This window comes from Brachypodium distachyon, chromosome 4, assembly GCF_000005505.3.
Source record: "Brachypodium distachyon strain Bd21 chromosome 4, Brachypodium_distachyon_v3.0, whole genome shotgun sequence".
Taxonomy (NCBI): domain Eukaryota; kingdom Viridiplantae; phylum Streptophyta; class Magnoliopsida; order Poales; family Poaceae; genus Brachypodium; species Brachypodium distachyon.
Window position 1 is genome coordinate 43,951,799 of NC_016134.3, and position 20,558 is coordinate 43,972,356.

General features: G+C 46.5%; 1 protein-coding gene across 1 annotated transcript; it reads left to right on the forward strand.

The window, feature by feature from the left end:
• The first annotated feature begins 6,049 nt into the window (after nt 1–6,049).
• On the forward strand, nt 6,050–6,826 carry LOC104584744 (agamous-like MADS-box protein AGL61). The gene has a single exon (NM_001317731.1). It carries the CDS (start codon nt 6,050–6,052, stop codon nt 6,824–6,826), a length of 777 nt encoding a protein of 258 aa, NP_001304660.1.
• Nucleotides 6,827–20,558: the final 13,732 nt, after the last annotated feature.

Sequence of the window (20,558 nt, forward strand, 5' to 3'; positions counted from 1 at the left end):
CCTTGCAGGTTCTCAGTATGTATTTATGACCAAGGAACAACTTATCGCTCGAAAGCATGTGGATGTTTTCCCAGGTCTAGATAGTTTTTCAGGGATGGTGGCATAACGCGCCTGGAAACACTCGACTCGGGTCGCAAAAGCATCGTTAGCCTACATCGGCATTTGAGTCCCCGGGCTTGAACCCATATAACTGGCGGCGTTCGATTTAAGCCTGCTAAGGTCTTACAGAGTCGAAGTCCAGTACAGAAACCGACGTGTTTGTCGGGATTTTCATCATACCAATAGGCATGGAAAAGATGGAATCGCCAGATGTTGCGATTCCAGGCCCAAAGGAAACCAACGGGTCTTATCTTCACATCATGGACATGGCTTCGGGTATGTTTCCGCAGTCTGTGCGATCCGGAATGTTTTCGACTGCTCGCAGTCGAACACTGTTTCAGGCCAAGATGCTGGCGATTACGGCTGACCAAGGAGAGGACTCGACTTGGGCCAAATTTCTGCAGGGGTGTGCAGCAGTCATCGACTCCGCTGAGGACTCGAAGGATGGTGAAGCCGACGGACCCAAAGGGTGGCGGGGTCGATGGACCCGAAGGATGATGCAGCCGAAGTACCGGGTGTGCGGCCAGCGCTCCCGGTGGGAGTAGCCCGCGAGTGTCTAGCTGAGTCGTAGACTCAGGTAGAGACTTGAAGTCGCGGGCCACATATCGTGTAGTCATAGTCAGCATGATGGCAAAGTCGCGTCGGACGCCCGGTCAGACAGAGTCGTGCAACGGATGGCGTCGATGAGGCGGCGAATCGATGAGTCGGACAAGCGCGATGAGCACTCCCGATGGGAGTAGAATCGGACAAGCGCGATGAGCACTCCCGATGGGAGTAGCCCCCGAGGCTATGTTTGACTGCTTGTAGTCGAGCATAAGCTCAAATCTCAGATCTTATCATTTTCTGACCTTGCTATGCTATTATTTCTTTTTCTGGCCATTAAATGCCGTGAAATGCAACTAAATGCTAGAAAATAGATAAACATCATGAAAATCCTTGGAATTCCTCAAAGACCCATTAAATCGGGTGCAACACATGTATGATAAGATATGGATGCAAAATGAGTGCAGCCTGGGCATGTTGCTTCAGAGAGAAATCGCTCTCCCAGCCATCTGGAAAATGGGGAAATATGTTTTCCGCATGGAATTAGCGAAATTTTCTCCAAGTCTCACCTCATCATATCAAAGAACCAATGCACCAAATTTGGAGCCAATATGATGATTTTTCTTGCTAGTTTCGCCAAAAGAGGGTACTCCCGTTAAACTCCATTTAACATGTAGCATGACGAGCCCTTGTGTGAAACAACTGTTGTACAACTTTCAATACCTTGAATATTACATGTTACTTGTTCCGTCTGCAAATTTGTCTTGCATTCTAAATTTGAATATATTGTTTAGTTTCAACCTGTACTTAAAAAGAAAAGCTTTTTATTTTTCTCTGGACCGTTGTGCCAAAAAAACTCAGCCCAATTCTCACCTCTCTCTGATTCTCTTCTGCCTGGGCTAAAGCCCAGCATGTAGGCCCAGCAGACCAGCACACTTTCTTTTTTTCCCCTACTAGGCCTCTCAATTCCCTATCTAGCCCATCCGGCCGACCTAGCCCAGGCCAGGGAATGCTCCATCCTGACCGAAGACCGAGAGCCCTCCCTCCCAATCTGCATAAGAAAAAAAGGAGAAAAAAAGAACAAAAAGGGAAGCCTTACCTCTTGCTGGGCCGAGAGACCCAGCCTAATCTGCCTGCCTAGGCCATCTCGGCCGACCTGCAGCCCAGGGGAACTTCAGCCCAGCCTGTACAGCCCGATGCCAGCCCAGCCTGCGAACAAATGTGGCCGGAGGAATCGACTGCAAGCGCAGCGAATCGCTGCCCTCGTCCCGTGCATGCGTCTTCTCCGGCCCCGGCTGTGCGCCGCCGACGCACCGATCTCCTCCGCCGGCTTGTACCAGACTTCGGCCCAACCTCCCTAGGCTCCGTGACGACGTACTGACCACGCCGGTGCTTCTCATCGATGCTCCCGAGTTCGGGCGCGTACCCGCGTCGAGGCTCTGGACTACCGCCGGCCGCCCTGGTCGAGGTTGTCGTTGCGTTCGTCCATCGCTGCTCTGTACCAGCCCATCAAATTAGACGTGACTAGCAAAAAGCCCCATGCGTTGCTACGGAAGAAAAGAAATTGAAAAACATGCAGCCTTAAGTTTTTAAAAGTGTTGTCTTTTGTACGTAGCTACGTATTGAGGGCAACTCTAACAGTTACCGAAATTTCTGATCGAAAAAACGTTAATTCAGTCTACCGAAAACGCCTTTTCCGATATAATTTCATATTTTATAATTTTTAGCCCATATGAAAATTATGTTAGCCCAGACGAGATGCTGCTCTCTCTTCGCTCCATCACGCATCTATGCGATGCAATGCCACATATATTGGGCCTGTTTCAACCATCATCGATTAGTCATATGATCAAGTCCAATCAGGTCAAAAAATAGATTCAGGAAAATGGTAAAACTAAAATCATATACGGAGGGGAATTTGATCAATGGAATTTTCAGAGCAGATCCATGTCCTAATTATATTTAGGCCAAGATTTCAGCAAAAATAAAGAAAAAATAGAGAAAAACGTCGGTAGCAGCAGTGCCAGAACGCTCGCTTGGGAGCAGCTGCTGCTGCGGCGTCACTGGAGGAAGGCGCCCGCACTACCGCCATGCCTATCTCCGCCCCCGCGCATCGGATCCGCGGCCGCGGCGCGCCGACGACCAGCTAAGGAGGCGCCCGACCGACCCGCCGAGGAGTGGGCGCCGCGGAGGATCTTGACGACGCAGGCCGGACGAAGGAGCGGCACTGTTGTCTTCCCCATGCGGATCCTCGTCACTGGGATCTGGCCGTCAACGAGACCCGAGCGCTTCGCAACTGGCAGCGTGTCGTCCTACGCCTCCACCTAGTCGTCAAACGCCATCCGGCCTCTCCCGATCTTCTGCAGCACTGCCGTCGCGCCTCCATTTTCAGACTGCAGCGCTGCTGCCGAGCTCCACCTTTCTCGCTCGCAGCTCGCCCCGCCTTTGCCAGAACACACCGTCGATCTCCTCCACAAACTACAACCACCCGTCCAGATAGATGAAGAGGGAAGGGGGCAGGGGCTCGATGTCCTTGGTCCAGATCGGGAGCATCGGAGGAGCGAAGAGGGCAGGGGGCGCTGGGCCGCCAGATGCCCAGATCGAGTCTCCTCGGGACTCGGGAGGAGGAGACGGGGCAGGGGATGAGGAGACGGGAGTGCGTTACTACAGGTCAACAAAATCACAAACTATTTATTTTTATTTTTTATGTAGGCAACTCATGGCGCCGTCGAGGTCGACATGCAGGTGTGGTGGCGTCAGTTGTAAGACGGAGTAGGAGAAATCGTGAAAAAAAGCTGGAAGAAAAAAAAATAACAGGCAATGGCATATTGGTTGTAATTTTAACGAAGTTAACCTACGGTGACGATGACCGTATCATCACCACCAACTCCAATTTAATAGATAGTAATAGATTTCTACAGCACTGCAGTCGCGCCTCCGTCTTCAAACTGTAGCGCCGCTGCCGAGCTCCACCTACCTCGTTCGCGGCTCGCCCCGCCTCTGCCAGGACACACCGTCGATCTCCTCCACAGACTACAGCCACCTGTCCAGATAGATGAAGAGGGAAGAGGGAAGGGGGCAGGGGCTCGGTGTCCTTGGTCCAGATCGGGAGCACCGGAGGAGCGAAGAGGGCAGGGGGCGCTGGGCCGCCAGATGCCCAGATCGAGTCTCCTCGTGACTCGGGAGGAGGAGACAGGGCAGGGGATGAGGAGACGGGAGTGTGTTGCGACGGGTCAATAAAATCACAAACTATTTATTTTCATTTTTCATGTAGGCAACTCATGGCGCCGTCGAGGTCGGCATGCGGGTGTGGTGGCGTCGGTTGTAAGACGGAGTAGGAGAAATCGTGAAAAAAACTGGAAGAAAAAAAAATAACAGGCAATGGCATATTGGTTGTAATTTTAACGAAGTTAACCTACGGTGACGATGACCGTATCATCACCACCAACTCCAATTTAATAGATAGTAATAGATTTCTACAGCACTGCAGTCGCGCCTCCGTCTTCAAACTGTAGCGCCGCTGCCGAGCTCCACCTACCTCGTTCGCGGCTCGCCCCGCCTCTGCCAGGACACACCGTCGATCTCCTCCACAGACTACAGCCACCTGTCCAGATAGATGAAGAGGGAAGAGGGAAGGGGGCAGGGGCTCGGTGTCCTTGGTCCAGATCGGGAGCACCGGAGGAGCGAAGAGGGCAGGGGGCGCTGGGCCGCCAGATGCCCAGATCGAGTCTCCTCGTGACTCGGGAGGAGGAGACAGGGCAGGGGATGAGGAGACGGGAGTGTGTTGCGACGGGTCAATAAAATCACAAACTATTTATTTTCATTTTTCATGTAGGCAACTCATGGCGCCGTCGAGGTCGGCATGCGGGTGTGGTGGCGTCGGTTGTAAGACGGAGTAGGAGAAATCGTGAAAAAAACTGGAAGAAAAGAAAATAACAGGCAATGGCATATTGGTTGTAATTTTAACGAAATTAACCTACGATGACGACGACCGTACCATCACCACCAACTCCAATTTAATAGATAGTAATATATATCCTCATTCCTTTTCCCTCTTTCTCTCTCTCTCTCTCTCTCTCTCTCTCTCTTACCTTCTGTCACCCCCCGCGTGCCACACCAGCCGCCGGACCCTCTCCGGCGATGACCTGTCTCGCGCCGCCCCTGTTTGCTGTCTCCTCGCGTAGTACAACCATCCCGCCCCTCTTCTGCCCCGAAGCTGTGCCAGAGCCCAACTCCGGCGAGCCTCCAGCGAGCACGGGCGTCAGGTCGCCGGCGTTGATACCTGCCATGTTGGCCCGACCAATGGCCCTGGCGCCACTGTGACCTGCTGTGTGGGCCCAGCTCGTTTTTCTCATTAATTAATGGGTTAATTGGATCTATTCCACTGTCTATTCCACCGGTTGGAGACATGCCATTACAAAAACTTTTTGGAAAAATGCCACTCTAACTTTTTTATACCTCTATCAATGCCATTCTGTCGGATGAGGTTGGATCGATTGACGAATAGTCCGCGCGTGTACAGGTTGGCATCGGCTCTGCGAGCACCAGAGAGGTTATTGACGAGGAGTTCCCGCAGCACGTGATAGTTGTGGACGACGATAGCTGCTTCGCCGATTCGGTTTACTTACCCGTTCTTGTCTTGAACGGCAAGCCAAGGTACTTTGGCTTCACGGATCTGTAGTGGGTCTCTGAATGGGCTTCATGCCGGGCCGTAGCGGGTAAGCCAAGGATGAGGACCTGTGGGTCATTCCCACGTCAATGATCATCTAGAAGAGACAAGGCGATACGAGGGAAAGAGTTGATGAGATATTTTTGATGACCCACGTGCTTGATCGGGAGAAGACACGAGAAGAGAATATATTCAGCGTACAATGAGTTTTCTGATGCAACTTTGGCAACTCATCATTCGAATGCCTAAATTCTCTTCAACAGTATCTTTGTGCGATCGAATATCAATCGCTTGAAGACCCATCGCATGTATGAACTTCCTTTCATGCAGGATACACGTGGAAAATGATATTTTCGATGACTCACGTGCTCGATCGGGCGAACAGATGAGAAGAGAAAGAATTCACGCGTACGATGAGTTGTCCGATACAACTTTAGCAACTCATCATATGAATGCCTAAATTCTCTTCGACCCGCATCCTTGCATGCTCGGTCGACAACCGATCGCACGTATGAATTTCCTTTCACGGAGGATACGCGATGCAAAAAGGAAAATCCCAGTAAGATTATTTCCGTGATGAGTTGCCAGGAGTGGGCGCGTACGTGGCAGTTCATCACGAAAATATCCCACCCTTCCCCTCGCCTATATAAACACCCATGCAGCAGCCCGGCAAAGCCGCACAAAACATCCGTACGTAGGCCGGAAAGGAACATTAGGTAGTAGCTAGCTAGCGCAACAATGTCGCGCCGTCGTCCGACTACCCGCCTTGGCCGGCAGAAGATCAAGATCCGCAGGATCGACAGCGATCAGGCCCGGCAAGTCTGCTTCTCGAAGCGGCGCGCGGGCCTCTTCAAGAAAGCCGGCGAGCTGTCGGTCCTGTGCGGCGTCCAGGTGGCCGCCGTCGTCTTCTCCCCCGCCGGCAAGGCCTACTCCTTCGGCACCCCCTCTGTCGACGCCGTCCTCGACCGCTTCCTCGGCCGCGGCCGCCCCGCCGCCGGCACCGGCGGCCGCCGGGCCGCCGCCGGCAAGTCGGCGGTGATTGAGGAACTGTTCCGGCAGTACGCCGAGCTCCTTGTGCAGGTGGATGTGGAGAAAAAGCGCGCGGAGGCCCTGCGCAAGGAGCTGAAGGCGGCCGCGGCCGCGCCCGGCGCCCCCAAGTGGCTGGACTGCGAGTGCGAGCTTAGCGAGCTGAGCGAGGCGGAGTTGGTCGACTTCGCTGCGGCCCTCGTCGAGGTGCAGGCTGCTGTGCAGGGCTGCGCCGACGAGAGGCTCCGCCATGCCCTACTCGCCAACGCCAACACCTGGGCGGCCAACGTTAACGCCGCCAGGGCTACTGATGCCATTACTAGTGCTGCTGCCCGCATGATGATGATGCCGCCACAGCCGCAGCAACAACTCGGCGGCTTCGGATTCATGGAGATTCAGGCCCAGCAGCTGCAGGCCATGGAGATGATGATTCAGGGGTTCGGCCCGCAGCAAGGCGCCAGGTTCCTCGGGCCGCCACCGCCCTACTGAGTTCTGTCCGTGCATGCATGCATGCACGTACGAGACGACGTCAAGCTCTCGGAATCACACAAGAATCTTGTGACAAGATGCATCTCATCCAAGGCTAGCTGGCGAACGTCGTATTTTTGCTAGTAGCTAGTAGCTTTCATCTATGAGTCTCTCTTTATACTTCTCATATTTACATTTCCCTAAAGGCTGTGTACGCCTTCCTTTGTGCTTCGTCGATCTGTAGGCGAACGTAAGATGAGCGAAAAAATTGTACTGGCTGCACAAGCCCCCCCCTATTATATCAAAATAGAAATAGATTCACTATTTTGTTTTAGCCGGTTTTAATTTTCGATCTCTGTTGTGAACCGTATCCATCTTGCGCGTTGAGATTCATGCGATGTGAGTCGAAGTTTTTTTTAGGACATGCTTTTTTTAGGGGTTTTAGGACATATGTGAGTCGAAGGTGAGTTGTGTTTTCTATTCTTTTGGCTGGTGGGCTTAGTCGTGTTTGTTTCGGGCCGGGCCTAGCAGGCGTCCAAATTAACAAGCCACGGAAGACCGGTGTGAAAGTAGTTAGAAAAAAAGAAGTAAACCAACCAACGTGTAAAGAACGTGTCGTCCCTAGCACAGAAAAACCGGAAAAGGAAAGCGGCACAACCAGTCGAAAGAGAAAAATAGGCTGACTTGGGCCTGCAGTCCAACACAAAAAGAAGAAGTGAAATCGGTCGCTTCACACGCATCACGTGTCAGCCCAGTAACGTCCCTCCAATGAACCTCCCGAAGGTTACCCTTTGTTGGTTTGCCCTCCGGGCCTGGCCCAAGAAGCTATTTTGTTAGTTTCTTTTTCTCGTGGGTTTTTACGGTTGCCCCTTTGAACCTAGACGTTTTTGCTTTTTTTGTTTGATGGGCTTTTAGAGGTCATCCATAGTAACGCAGAGAATCGAATGGACGAGACAATGCTTGACCTCTTCGCTTCTCGACGACCATTGGTTTGCTACCCGTGGCTTGGATTTTCTGCCTGATTTTTTTTCTCTTACGGTTTGTTGTTTCTTGCTTTTGGTTTTTATGGTGTTTTAGTTTTTCTTACTAGGTAATTAATCATGTAGTCCATAGCATTTTTTATAAGTTGCAAGTTCTACGGGTAACAATGGCTCTGCCGGAGTTGGCAAAGATGATGATGAGCATGGACTCCATGAACATGGTGACACCGTCCTTTGAGGTGTTAGGTGGGGTTTTGAACATGTGGTTTTAGGTAATTCACTCAATTACACACATCGCTTTTCTAAAATGCCAAACAAGACATGTAATTAGTGTACTCAACCTGTGATTGTTGAAATAATTGCACTGAACCTATCTAATTATCAGCCATGAAAAATATCAACAAAAGTATGAAAAATTTAGTTAAATAAATAATAAAAGAGACAAAAGCTGGGCAAACATGGTTTTCTCATGGAGATTTGAAACTAACCATGCTCAAAGACACAGCAGCAAACTGCTTACGTACATACTCCCACACGTTCGCTTTGTTATATTTACTCACCGGCGAATAAATCCGTGAATATTTCAGTCCACGTGAAGAAATTGAGAGCGATAAAGAAGATCAATACCTAGAGAGCCGACAAGACGTACCGGTAGTACAAGATTTCAAGAATATGTTGGTGAGGCAAATGTTGAAGTATAAGTGGATTGCCTATCCCTTTTCATTAAATCGGTTTTTTGGTTGCGTTGGCTGACGCGTGAAACTCTTCATGGTATTAGAGCCAAGAGGTCTCGAGTTCAAGACCCGGTTAGCGCAATTAAAATTGCAGTCCACTTTCAGTCCACGTTTAGACCCGAGGGAGCCACACGTGAAGTATAAGTGGATTGTTTATCTCCTTCCATCAAATCGGTCTCTTGGTTGCGAACCCAGCTGTCTGTATCTTTAAAACAAGCAGTGCCTCAGTGCAATCCTGATTTAAGGGTGAAATACATATCTAAACAACAAAGGAAAAAGATTGGTTGATTGAATATCTAGCCTGCCTACCGGCGAGTTAGTCTTACTAGGTGTATGTACGCCAGGCAGGAGTCAGGAGAGAGTCGATCCAGAGAGCATATATAAGCGAGAAACTCATGGCATGGCTGGCAGTTGCATGTCTTTATACTTTTACTCCAGCTAATAAATGTCTACCGGTACTCTCAGCTTTTACATGCCTTCAACGACCCATATCAACCATCTAAAAATGGAGAACCCCTAAGAAACGGATTAAACCCAACCACTCAAGCTGAACAATTGGAACCATATATTAGTAATCGTTTTGTAGAAGGAAGCCGAGGAGTCTTGACATTGATGAAGTCACCACACTATCAGTTCGCAATTATTTAGATACTTAAATTAGTGGGCTGGGGATATAGCCAACCTATTAACCATCCTCTTCTAACTGCATCTCTTGTTCTGTTTTGGCTGAGATTGTTCTCGTGTGTCAAAAAGGAGTATTGTTCTCTATAGTGTCTCTAATAAATAATTATCGATCATAGCAAGTGTTGCTAATTTAGATGAGTGGAAAAATAGGACTATCGCAAAATAAAAATAAAAATGGGACTCGCAATTCAAGTAAGTTCTGCTAATTCGAATGAGTTGGAAAAATAGGACACACAGTATTTTGAAATTCAGAGTTTGATCTGGATTTTTGTCTTGTTCTGATTTATGGTGGCCTCCTGATTGTTGGTGTGTGTTGACAGAAGTATTGCGGGTGGTAGGCGCATGAAGATGTGGACCAAGAGAAAGCTACAGCCCATCGTTGACTAGCTTTAACGACGGTGGTCAGGCCTAATAATCTGCTTGTATTCATCCTTTGATGGTGATCAGGCCAAATAATCTAATTGTATTCATCCTTTGCTGGTGTAGAAGCCCGAAGTAATAAAGCTTTCTATCAAAAAAGACAGAGGAGCAGGGGCGGAGCCAGGATTTGGAACATGGGTATGCGTTTTTTTTACAAGAGACGATCTAAAGGACGGTAGGTATAACATCTACGGCGCGTTGAACAAGCATACTACACATGTACTTGACAAATTGATCTTTTACCGCATACAATTTCTTAATGTATACGATGGAGTATAAATCACACACCTCAACACAGCCAGCGCCAAATGAACACCGACACATGTAAAACAACGGTCATACATTTGGTGACTAAAGAAGACACAAACTCTATAAAACTAGCTAGCTAATTAAATCAATCGACATTGATCTAACAACATGTAAATAGGACATAAACTCTACAGGAGTAAATAATTAAACAATACACAAATCCAAAATTTTGCCTACAAATATATAAGTAGTATTCCTTTGCCAAAATACCCAGGCATTAAGCTGGCTCCGCCAGTGCAGAGGAGAATAGGAGATAGTATACTGCTAAGGGACTTCATCAAATCAGGAAGAGATAGTACACTGCTATTTTTGTTTTTGACATTTTGTGATACTCATAGGATTGCTGCAGCTTGGTTTCATCGCAGCAATTTGTGCCCTTTGTCGAGTTGACCTACCGAGGCTGTCCATAACATGATTATCAGGTCCCTGCCCATCGACCTGGTAAACGGGCGGCCACTCTGGGGCCCCAGAAGCAGGGCAACGTTCCTAAAATGAAATGCAGGGCATGATGCTTGATACCCTGCTTTTGGCATCCTAGAGAAAGAGTACGTCGTCAAAGCCAAACAGTTGAAATGAGTATTTGGTATTTATAGACTAGTGCGTATTATTTTCACAAGAAAAAAAAATGGCAGCTGGTGGGTGAAATACTAAAGGGTCTAACCCTTTAGACTTTAGTGGCCGAACATTGTGTCTACGTAAGCCTAATTCAATACAGCCCCTCTCCCAAACTCAGAAGGATAAGATGGTCTTTTCACGTTTTTTCTTCTCCTTCCTTTTGATCTCCTTTTGCCTAATCTTTTTCTTTTTCCTACTTTCTTTCTCTCTCGTAAAATATCTGCAGCCTAAAGTATTATTTCGACAATCCCATCGGTGAGATTGTGTGAAATTATGTCTACTATGACGGTGTTAAATTTCATCTCGATCCGATGGTGAAATCTCCGGCCAACTCCAAAACACCAAGTGTTGTTCGGATTCCTCGCGGCCGTGCGTCACAGCACGAATGTCTGACTTGTTTGCATGTTTTCCGTTGATCCAATCATTATTTCGACGATCCCTTCGGTGATATTGTGTGTAATTTTGTCTACTACGACAGTATAAAATTTCGTCGCGATCCAACGGTGGAATCTCTAGAAAACTTGAAAACACCGAGTGTTGTTTGAATTTCTCACGACCCTGCGAGACAGCACAAACGTCCAAATTGTTCGCATGTTCCCTGCTGCGTCAAGAAAGATTTCGCCAATCTCTTCGGTGAGAATGTGCGGATTTTTGTGTACCACTACAATGTGAAATTTCGTCCCGATCCAACGGTGGAATATCAGGAAAATTGCAAAACACCGAGTGCTGCTTGGATTTCTCACAACCATGCGGGACATCACAAACGTCCGACTTGTTCGCATGTTTTCCGTTGGCTTAAGAAGTATTTCTCTGATCCCTTCGGTGGGATTGTGCAGCATTGTGTCTACTAGAAGCTCGTGAAATTTCGTCCCGATCCAACGGTGCAATCTCCGGCAAAATCAAAAACACCTAGTGTTGTTCGGAGCCAGGTGGAAAGAAGAGAAAAAAATATTAATTAATGTTCATCGTGCCTTTTTTATGAAGGAGTACAGAGTGATCTGGACCGTCCTTGTGTTCTCGTTGGAGGAGAGGGGGGTGTATTGAATCAGAAGTCATGTACATATCAGTGACTGTCTGAATTATTGGCTTTCTCCATGTAAACCAAAACATGATGAGATCGTAGAATGTTTGCTTGACAGAGGACTAGAAGCATGACTGAGAGGGTGACCCTGAAAATTAAGCATATATTAAGTGACTCGCTGGGAAGTGGGAACAGGATGCACCGGTAATTAGAGTTGAAGATCAAGACCCATATTTTGCTTAGAAACTTTTGCGTCGGCTGCTCCTGAGCAGGTTCGGAGACCGTGTGCCGTTCGTCCGAAGACATGGTAGCGATCAGCATTCAGCGGGTCTGTTCAAAGATGGTTCCAAGCGGAGCAGTGGAAACCGTCAGGAATCGTTCCAGTTCCAATTTCTTCTGCAAACTCACCTTTTTGGCTTTTTACCAAGTAAGCATTAATGGTTAACAATTAGTACCCCTGAGATAAATTAGTTGTTTCTTTGGCTAATTGAAAATGCAACTTCGTCTTGAAATAGTGGCCGTGAATTTCACACAAAATTCCTCTATTAATCCAGGCAATTTTGTGAGGTCGTGCGGGCATGTCGCAACAAAAAATAAACAAAACTCGAGGAGATTTTTTTTTGACAACTCCAGGAGGATTAGTTTTTGACAAAACTCCACGGTAATCTCATTTAACCCATTATTAAAGATATGGTGATCAATCTAACACGTCATTTTGCTTCCCATGCATCTGATCGTCCTGAAAACAAGTTCTAGCCAGCCCTGTATAGAGCTACTAGGCGACTATTCATGGCGTAGCAATGGCGTGAGTGAAAAAGTGAAATGAATTAGCAACCATTCAGATTTGAGAATAACCAAAATTAATCAACAGGAACAAGTTTTTGGCCATCGCTTCAGTGTGCTATATAAAAAATAAGTTTCTGACCGTTGCTTCAGTGCCCGTTGGCTACTCCTTTGAGTTTAAAGCTGGCAGGCCGGTGAAGTTTGGTAGAGAAATGAAGTCCGGGTGAATCAATAGATCAGTCCACACTTACCCTCTAACTGTAATGAATTGCTTCTTCCTGTAGCAGACTCGTCAATTAACTCTCGAAAATACAGCAGATGTGTGTGAGGCCATCGCCTGTATATATATAGTTGCAAGAACCGTGGTAGGAGTATGGACAAGTCCAGTACCTCAGTAAGGAATCAAGATGGCCAACAGGATGAGTAGCACTAGCAGTTGGATAAAGAGATCTACCAGAAATGGGATGCATCGGAAAAGTGAGCTTCAGACGGAGCATATGAAATGGTCTTGAGTTTGAGCTTGACACGATGTAGGTTAGAAACAAGTCCTACATTATATGTTTGCACTGCTAGCAGGCACAAGGCATTAGTTTCACCCATAATTGAGTTCCGAGAAATTTTAGGTTGAAGCTTTGCACATGAGAATTAGATCTAGCTAAGCCAGCCACATCGTCTGTCTCATTAGTTTAGGCGTAAACAAGAGATCTGACGGCAACAAATGTACAGTAACAACTCCTGTGGACCTTTGGTACGTAAATCTGTATACATTTTTGGCCGAGGCTTGGGAATGTGGCGGCGGCTAGTTCTTCACTGCGAACATGGTGGAGACAAATCGTCTCTGGACCAAATTCTGTCTCCAAGGACAAGGAAATGCAATGGCGGCGCTGGTTGCCTGCCATTTGTGGAAGGAGAGGAATCGTAGAGTGTTTCAACCGAAAGAAATGCCTGCTTTAATTCTGTATCACTTAATTGAGGATGAATTTGGTATCCCTATGGAGGCAAAGGAGAGGTAGTGTTTAAGCCGTTAGTGCCATTCTGTGGCAATGTTGGCTCCTGTACTCTTGAGCATATATTTCTGAATTGTGCTGTTCTTAGTTTGTACTAGGTGAACTTGGTTCTTTTCTTCTAATTGAAAAGTCAGTACAACTGCCAGGTTCGTTAAAAAAAATTTGTATACATGGAAAGGAAATTTGCGGTGCGTTAGTTTAACCCACACGTCAGCGAACTTTGTGTGATTTATAGTTAGATCAAGTTCTACTTATTTCCCAGAGACCAAATTATGTATGGAGAGAGCAGAAACTCTGTCGAGTTCGGCATCAGATCCACTCCGATGTTTATGCGTGTGCATGTAAAAGACTCATCTAATTCGTGTCAATTCACGTAGCTCGTAAGAAATTTTGTGCATGCTCCAGTGGGCTTGGACGTCTAAAAACTGCTTGTTCTTTTCTAGGATGTTGGTTTGACAAATTCTAGTGTTCCTAGAGGCCGACGTCGGTCCATTTGGCGTTGCGGAACATGCAAAACAACCTATCTGCAACTGTACGCAAACGTTTCGACGCATCTCACCAGAACCTACGATGCATCTGATCCTCAATCACACTTTTGCACAAGAATTTCCTGTCATTGGGTTGTGCCTCAAGCATAATTCCACTAAGGCCTTGCCTGATGTCCCTGTAAAATTATAAATTTGCATTTAGCTCACAGGGGTATCATACCATGGCCGGCCGAACCATGTGATAAGAATTCAGAGTTACTAGATAGTTTTGTTTTAGTGAACAAAAGTAGGAAAACAATTGTTCGGGACAAGTGGATCCCGCTAAGCGCTTCTAGTTTAAATTTTAAATCTTCTAATCAAATTTCGAATAGTAAGTTAACTATTTCAAAAAAAAAGAGTTGAACCATAAGTGTGGCTTATGCAGATCTTGCTTGCATTCCTATTTATGCCATACCAAACGATCATCCAAACACCATCTGTAGCCCCGAGGGAAAAGTTAACCTGTACCGGAACTTAATTACCCCGGCATTGGGCCAGAAAATGGACTAACGATTGGAACCTTAATGCATCGAACGATATCCCATCGACCACTCCATCACAACTATTAATTGATCCTGATTCCTGTGTGCGCCATGTCCCACAATATATCTCGTCCCCCACTTTCTTACTCAATGCCTGCAGCCCTCCGAGAAAATGAGCGGCCAGAAGGTGAGCTTTGGTACATTTATGTGGTCTCTCGCCTCTGAAAGGTCATAATTATATCCACTAATTTCTCACTACTACAACACTAGATAATCATTCTACTCGCAACATAAATAAGCGATAAATTTTGTTGGTAACCACACCAGTGTATGTACCACCGCACACCCGCATATAAATAAGCAACTTCTTTTTGCGAGTACCCACACTCAGGGCACATCATATGTTGGAGGACTGCACAACACCGAGTAGGAATAGTGCTTCTGCGGTTTCACGAGCTAGATCTGATGGGAGCAGGAAGCATTGGGAATTTTAGTTGCACCGTGGCCAATGGATCTTTGGAATCCACCGCCATCGTCTGCTGTCATTGCCGACAAGATACAAAGCTTTGCTTATTGTCACCGGCTTGCCTCCAGGTAGAATTTCTACAGCCAGGGCCTTGCCTAAAGGCCTAAAGAACCTAGAGTATGGCACTGAGCTTAATAATCGATGAATGGGTATTTCTTTGCCGGTGATTTGAGACATTATGTTGGTTGGACAACAGAACATGTATACGGTCAATGTCACTCACTGTAAACTTGTGTAATGTAAGTACCAACTAGCAGCCGCTCGATACAAAACCGGTAAATAGAACTTAGAAAAAGTATGAATCAAAACTTCAGGCGCATGCAAGTGCCTGCACTTAACGTCTTCCTTTACTTCCAATCGATCGATCCGTGTAGTTAACAACTCGATCACTGACGACCCTTATTATCTTGTTGCTTTCCTCCTCCATAGCTCCTAACTTCGGCTTCTACTGAAGCTGGCAGGCAATTGAAGTTTGGTACAGAAATGAAGTCCGGCTGAATCAATCAGTTCACGCTTGCTCTCTGTCTACAAATAAATATTCTTTTTTTTTAATTCTTCTTCATGTAGCAGAAACAACGTCAATTTTTTTTTTGACGAAAAGCAACACGGTTGCGATTCATTGATTAAGCAAGGTGGATATACAAGAGTCTCAGCAGCCCCCTAAACGGCAAACAACAAAGAGGTATATACAGAGATCGGCAAAGACCGGCAACAAAAGGAATTACTCGGGAGGTCTAACTCGGTGGAACCAGAACTGCTCAATCATGGAATAAGGCTAGCTCCCTTGTGCCCGGCAAATCGCCAGGCTGCAATCTCCTCAGTGGCGAAGCCGAGGATCGACGAGTTGGTGGAACGCTTCGCATTGAAGCCCGGCGAAACGTCGTCAATTAATTCTCGAAAATATAGTAGGTGCGTGTGAGGCCAGCACCTATTCACCTGTATATATATATATAGCTGCACATAGACCTTGGCAGTATAGACAAGTCCAGCTAGCAAGGGATTGAGATGGCCACCACGATCACGATCAGTGGCACGCCACCAGCAGTATGGAGCATAAAAAGGTCTACCAGAAATGGGATGCATCGGGAACTTGCCATCGAGATGCAGCATACAACCAGCCGCAATTCTTCCGGCCGCTGGATGGAGATCACAGCGTGAACCAACAGGCCGCGGATCTCATGGAGCTCTTGCTCAGCGATGAAGATGACGCCGACATGAAGCCATGAAAGAGTCCGTGACGATTTACACGAACTTGGGCGCTCGCGGCTGCTCGGATTGCGCGCCATGCGTTGACCGGCAAGTTGCCGGGCACGCTGGCGGGGCACACGGAGGAGGGACGGGCGGCTGCTGAGAGGGTCCGTAATTGTGAGCAGCGCTCACGCCGTGTGTATGTTCCCGTGTCCGGACAACTGGCTGTTGAGAGAGGCAATGAAGGGCGGGCAGGGTGTGGCCGTACGAGCAAGACGATGTACACGATTGAACGAGAGCCGCGGGGAGCCGGGGACAGAGCAATTGCAAAGCGCACGGCGACCGGAGGTCGGGCTGCCGAAACCCTTAACGCTTGACTCTCGACTTACCTTAAACCAACTTACTAATTTCGAAGTTTCTGCGAGAATCTGGAAATTAAGCCCAAAAGAAAAGAGGGCCATAGTGTGTTCTGGGACACAAGATAAGCGTGTGCATCAACTTTGATTGCCCTCAAAGATGCGCACACAAAACGAATATGTTATTAAAACGAGTAAATTTCAGAAAAACACTTTTTTTTAGCAGTCGTATAGACGACATTTATTGCAAAACCATCCGGAGAACGACACATTTTGAGGCAAATTGTCTCCAATAGCCCAAAACCGAATGGTTTGGCGGTTTCACGAGATTCCTTACAGGTGAGGCCCGCCTATCGCATGCACTATCTCACGGTAGATATTTGCCGGCACTATGCTAGCCGCCCTTTGTGTAAAAGTATATTCCACATTTTCAAAGTGCCACAAACACAAATTTGATGCACCTTGGAGCTAAATTAATTGACGCACTTTGGAGTGCCTCCGACAATCTTTCGTGACGGAGTGATGCCACGTTGGCAACTCGACTCGATCCGTTAGCCTGTCGGATGACTCATTGCAACACTTTTTATCAGCCAGGTCGGCCGCCTGGCTGGCAAGCCGTCCAATGCTATTTTTGGTGACCATCGTGTCCCAATTGGCGACAGCCCGTTGCCGGTTTTCATCAAAAGCTCTATCAGTGCAGTGAAAACAACCTTCTAACATTTTTTCTTGGAACGACACGTTGATATCTAGTTTAGGATGCTCATATTTAAATGCATCAAAAATCTTATATATTTCTTCGACAACTTCAATATTTCTACTAGAAATGAGTGGCTAGCAGATGAACTTTGGTACATTTATATGATCTCACCACCGAAAGTTCATAACTCTATCCATCAGTAGATCATATGAGAAAGTAAAAGTTCCATCTAATTTTTCACTACCAACGTTCAGGCGATACTCCGTTAATTAATTCTCCATTCTGGGACTTTGCACGAAAATTTGTTTATACAGTGACATCCTTTGGATCCACCCTCCGCCCACGCAAACTACTTATACAACACCATATTATTACTGTACGCACAACATAAATACGTGATAAATTCTGTTGCTAACCACGCCAGTGTATGTGGCACCGCACCCGCCTATAAATAACCTACTTCTTTGTGCGAATACCCACACTTGGTATAGGAGTAGTTTAACTGTAGGGTATCATGTTGGAGAAGAGCTTAAAGAGAAGATCCACGAGTAGGAGTAGTGTTTCCGCGGTTCCACGAGATAGATCTGATGGGAGCAGGAAGCATCGAAAATTTGTGTTACACCGTGCGGAATCCAACGCCAAAGTGGAGAGATAAGCTTAGCTTACTGTCACGACCTGACATGTCAGTAGAATTTCTATAGCCGTAGCGAAGGAGCTAGCCAACTAGCGAGAAATGAGGGTTTTGTGTGACTTGTGTTCTGCTTATAATAGCATCTTGAAGAGCATGCTCATAATTGAAGTGGATACCTCAAAACTGTCATTTTAGCTATTTTGTCTAAAAAATCTTCTCCAACGACATATCCATATGCAACTGGATACCCAAAAATATATAAATAAATGTCCATATTTGCCTCGGAGCTCCCAAATATGAGTAGGGGAGTATTCTACCGTAGAAAACCCTTAATCCCCAAAACTTGTTGGGAAGCCCCAACTGCTACTTTTTGCTGAAGTTTCATCCCTCTCCACCGGCCAGCGCCACCACTCCGACCCGTCGCCGGCGCCACTTTTGCGCCGTTGCTTCTTCAGGAACTTAATGCACCTACGTTCGGTGGATCTTTGGAATCAATCCAACGCCATCGTTTGCTGTCATTGGCGACAAGATATAAAGCTTAGCTTATTGTCACCGGCTTGCCTCCGGGTAGAATTTCTACAGCGGGGCCTTGTTCTCTGGCCTAGTTGTGGCAATAGGCGACGGAGTAACCAATCGACTGTTTCAAGGAACATAGTACACTGTGGATTTAAAGAACCTATAGTATGGCACTGAACTTAATAAATCGATGAATGGGTATTTCTATGCCGGTGACTTGAGACATTATTTTTGTTGGATAACAGAAAAACTTTGGACCCCTCCGTCTAAAAACGCGTATACATACGGTCAATGTCATTCGCTATAAGCTTGTGTAATGTAAGTACTAAAAGAAAACAAAAATCAACTCAACAGATCAAAAACTTGCAAGTACCAACTTAGCAACCGCTCGATACAAACAGGTTAAATAGAACTAAGAAAAAATATAAATCAAACTTCAGGCACATGCAAGTGCCTGCTTTAGTTTCAATTCGATCAATCCGTGTAGCGAACAACTCATTCACTGAAGACCGCCATCTTGTGCTTTCCTTCTCCATAGCTCCTTAATTCAGCTTCTACTGAAGCTGGCAGGCCAGTGAAGTTTGGTACAGAAATGAAGTCAGGCTGAATCAATCTGTCCACAGTTACTCTCTGTCTACGAATAAATATTCTTCTTCGTGTAGAAGAAACGTCGTCAATTAGTTCTCAGAAAATATATTAGATGTGTGTGAGGCTATATCACCTATTCACCTGTATATATATAGCTGCACATAGACCGTGGTAGTATGGACAAGTCCAGCTAGCAAGGGATTGAGAGGGCCAACACGATCGACAGTTGGATAAAAAGGTCAGCCAGAAATGGGATGCATCGGAAACTTGACATTGAGATATAGCATAGAAAAAGGTCCATCGGGCTCGTGATGATGTAGGTTAGAAAAAAATCAGACGTCATAATTCTGTACCGCTAGCGGTCACAAGGCATTAGTTCTACCAAGCTGAATTGGGGAATTTCCGCGGAGAGAAACTTCACGTTGGAAACTTGGAGCTTCTTTCTAGAGGTAGTAGAGCTAGCTAAGCCCGCCGTGTCATTTGCTAGCTTCATCAATTTAGCAGCTTTATGTCGTGAGACATCCATCAGCAACTTGTACAGCAACAGTTTGAGATGAGTGGCAAGTTGGCGGGCTGGGCACACGGAGCGTTACACTGTACTCTTGATGGCCTTCTGTCGGTATAAATTTTCTGGCCAAATTAAGTTTGTAGAATTTGTTGTTTGGTTGGTAAATTTGTAACGCGATCCATTTTTAGTGCTAAGGGACGATACTAGGTTCTATTTGCTTCAGTTGGTAAATCCAATCCCACAAGAAAATTGATGATTTCACGGTTCCGCTTTCACCCAAAATCAGGTGTGATGAGAAAGCGGCCGCACTCGTGTGATCCCTCCGCGCCACGACTTCCTCTCCACGAGTCTGTTCCATGTCCATCATCAAAAGAGCCGGCTCTTCTTCTTTGCTTCTTGGTGACCCCCTTCAGAGTTGATTAATGTTACATTCCACTTAACGAAATAAGTTTCATTTTTGTCCGTTTATAAAAATTTACATTTAGAGTGTAATTTAGTTGAGTTTACATTTTTCTCGCAAAAAAAAGTTGAGTTTACATTCGATTTATTTCTACCGAATTCAGCAGGCTCTTGGACTTGCGTCCTAGGAAATAGCAAGAAAAAAACATCTTTTTAGGCCCTGAGCCAGCTACAAGAGTGATGGCCAGGTCAGACTTGGTTGGGCAAAGGTTCTCATTTCAGCCTGGCTTTCACCGTTTGTGGCCCAACTCTCTGTGCCGGCCCACTGATGATTGAGATTATGTGGTCATACTTGTGATTGGGCTGGGGCCCTCGTCGCCGCACGTCTTTCACCGTTGCAAGACCTCTAGGCCAGCCTGCTGATGATTGACTCCTCCGGGCCACCAGAAAAAAGCTCCCGACCAAGGATGGCAAATCGCAGATCGCTGTTGATAGACGCAACAGTATACCAGCTTATTGTTTTTCTTTTCCAGATGCCTTCTATTCCAAAACGAAAGCATCGATATCTACCTTATCCAATATATCCATATCTCAATTTCAGCAACAGGGAATATAGTCAATTGGCTTTGTGATCACATCAGATCAGATATGTATATATATAGCACATGAGCGAGATGTGTCAACTAGCTAGGTAAGGATGGCACGATATATTAGTAATGCACTGGTAGTACTCATCTTTCTACGGAGTACAGATCATTCCGTATGAATCCATTTATATGAAT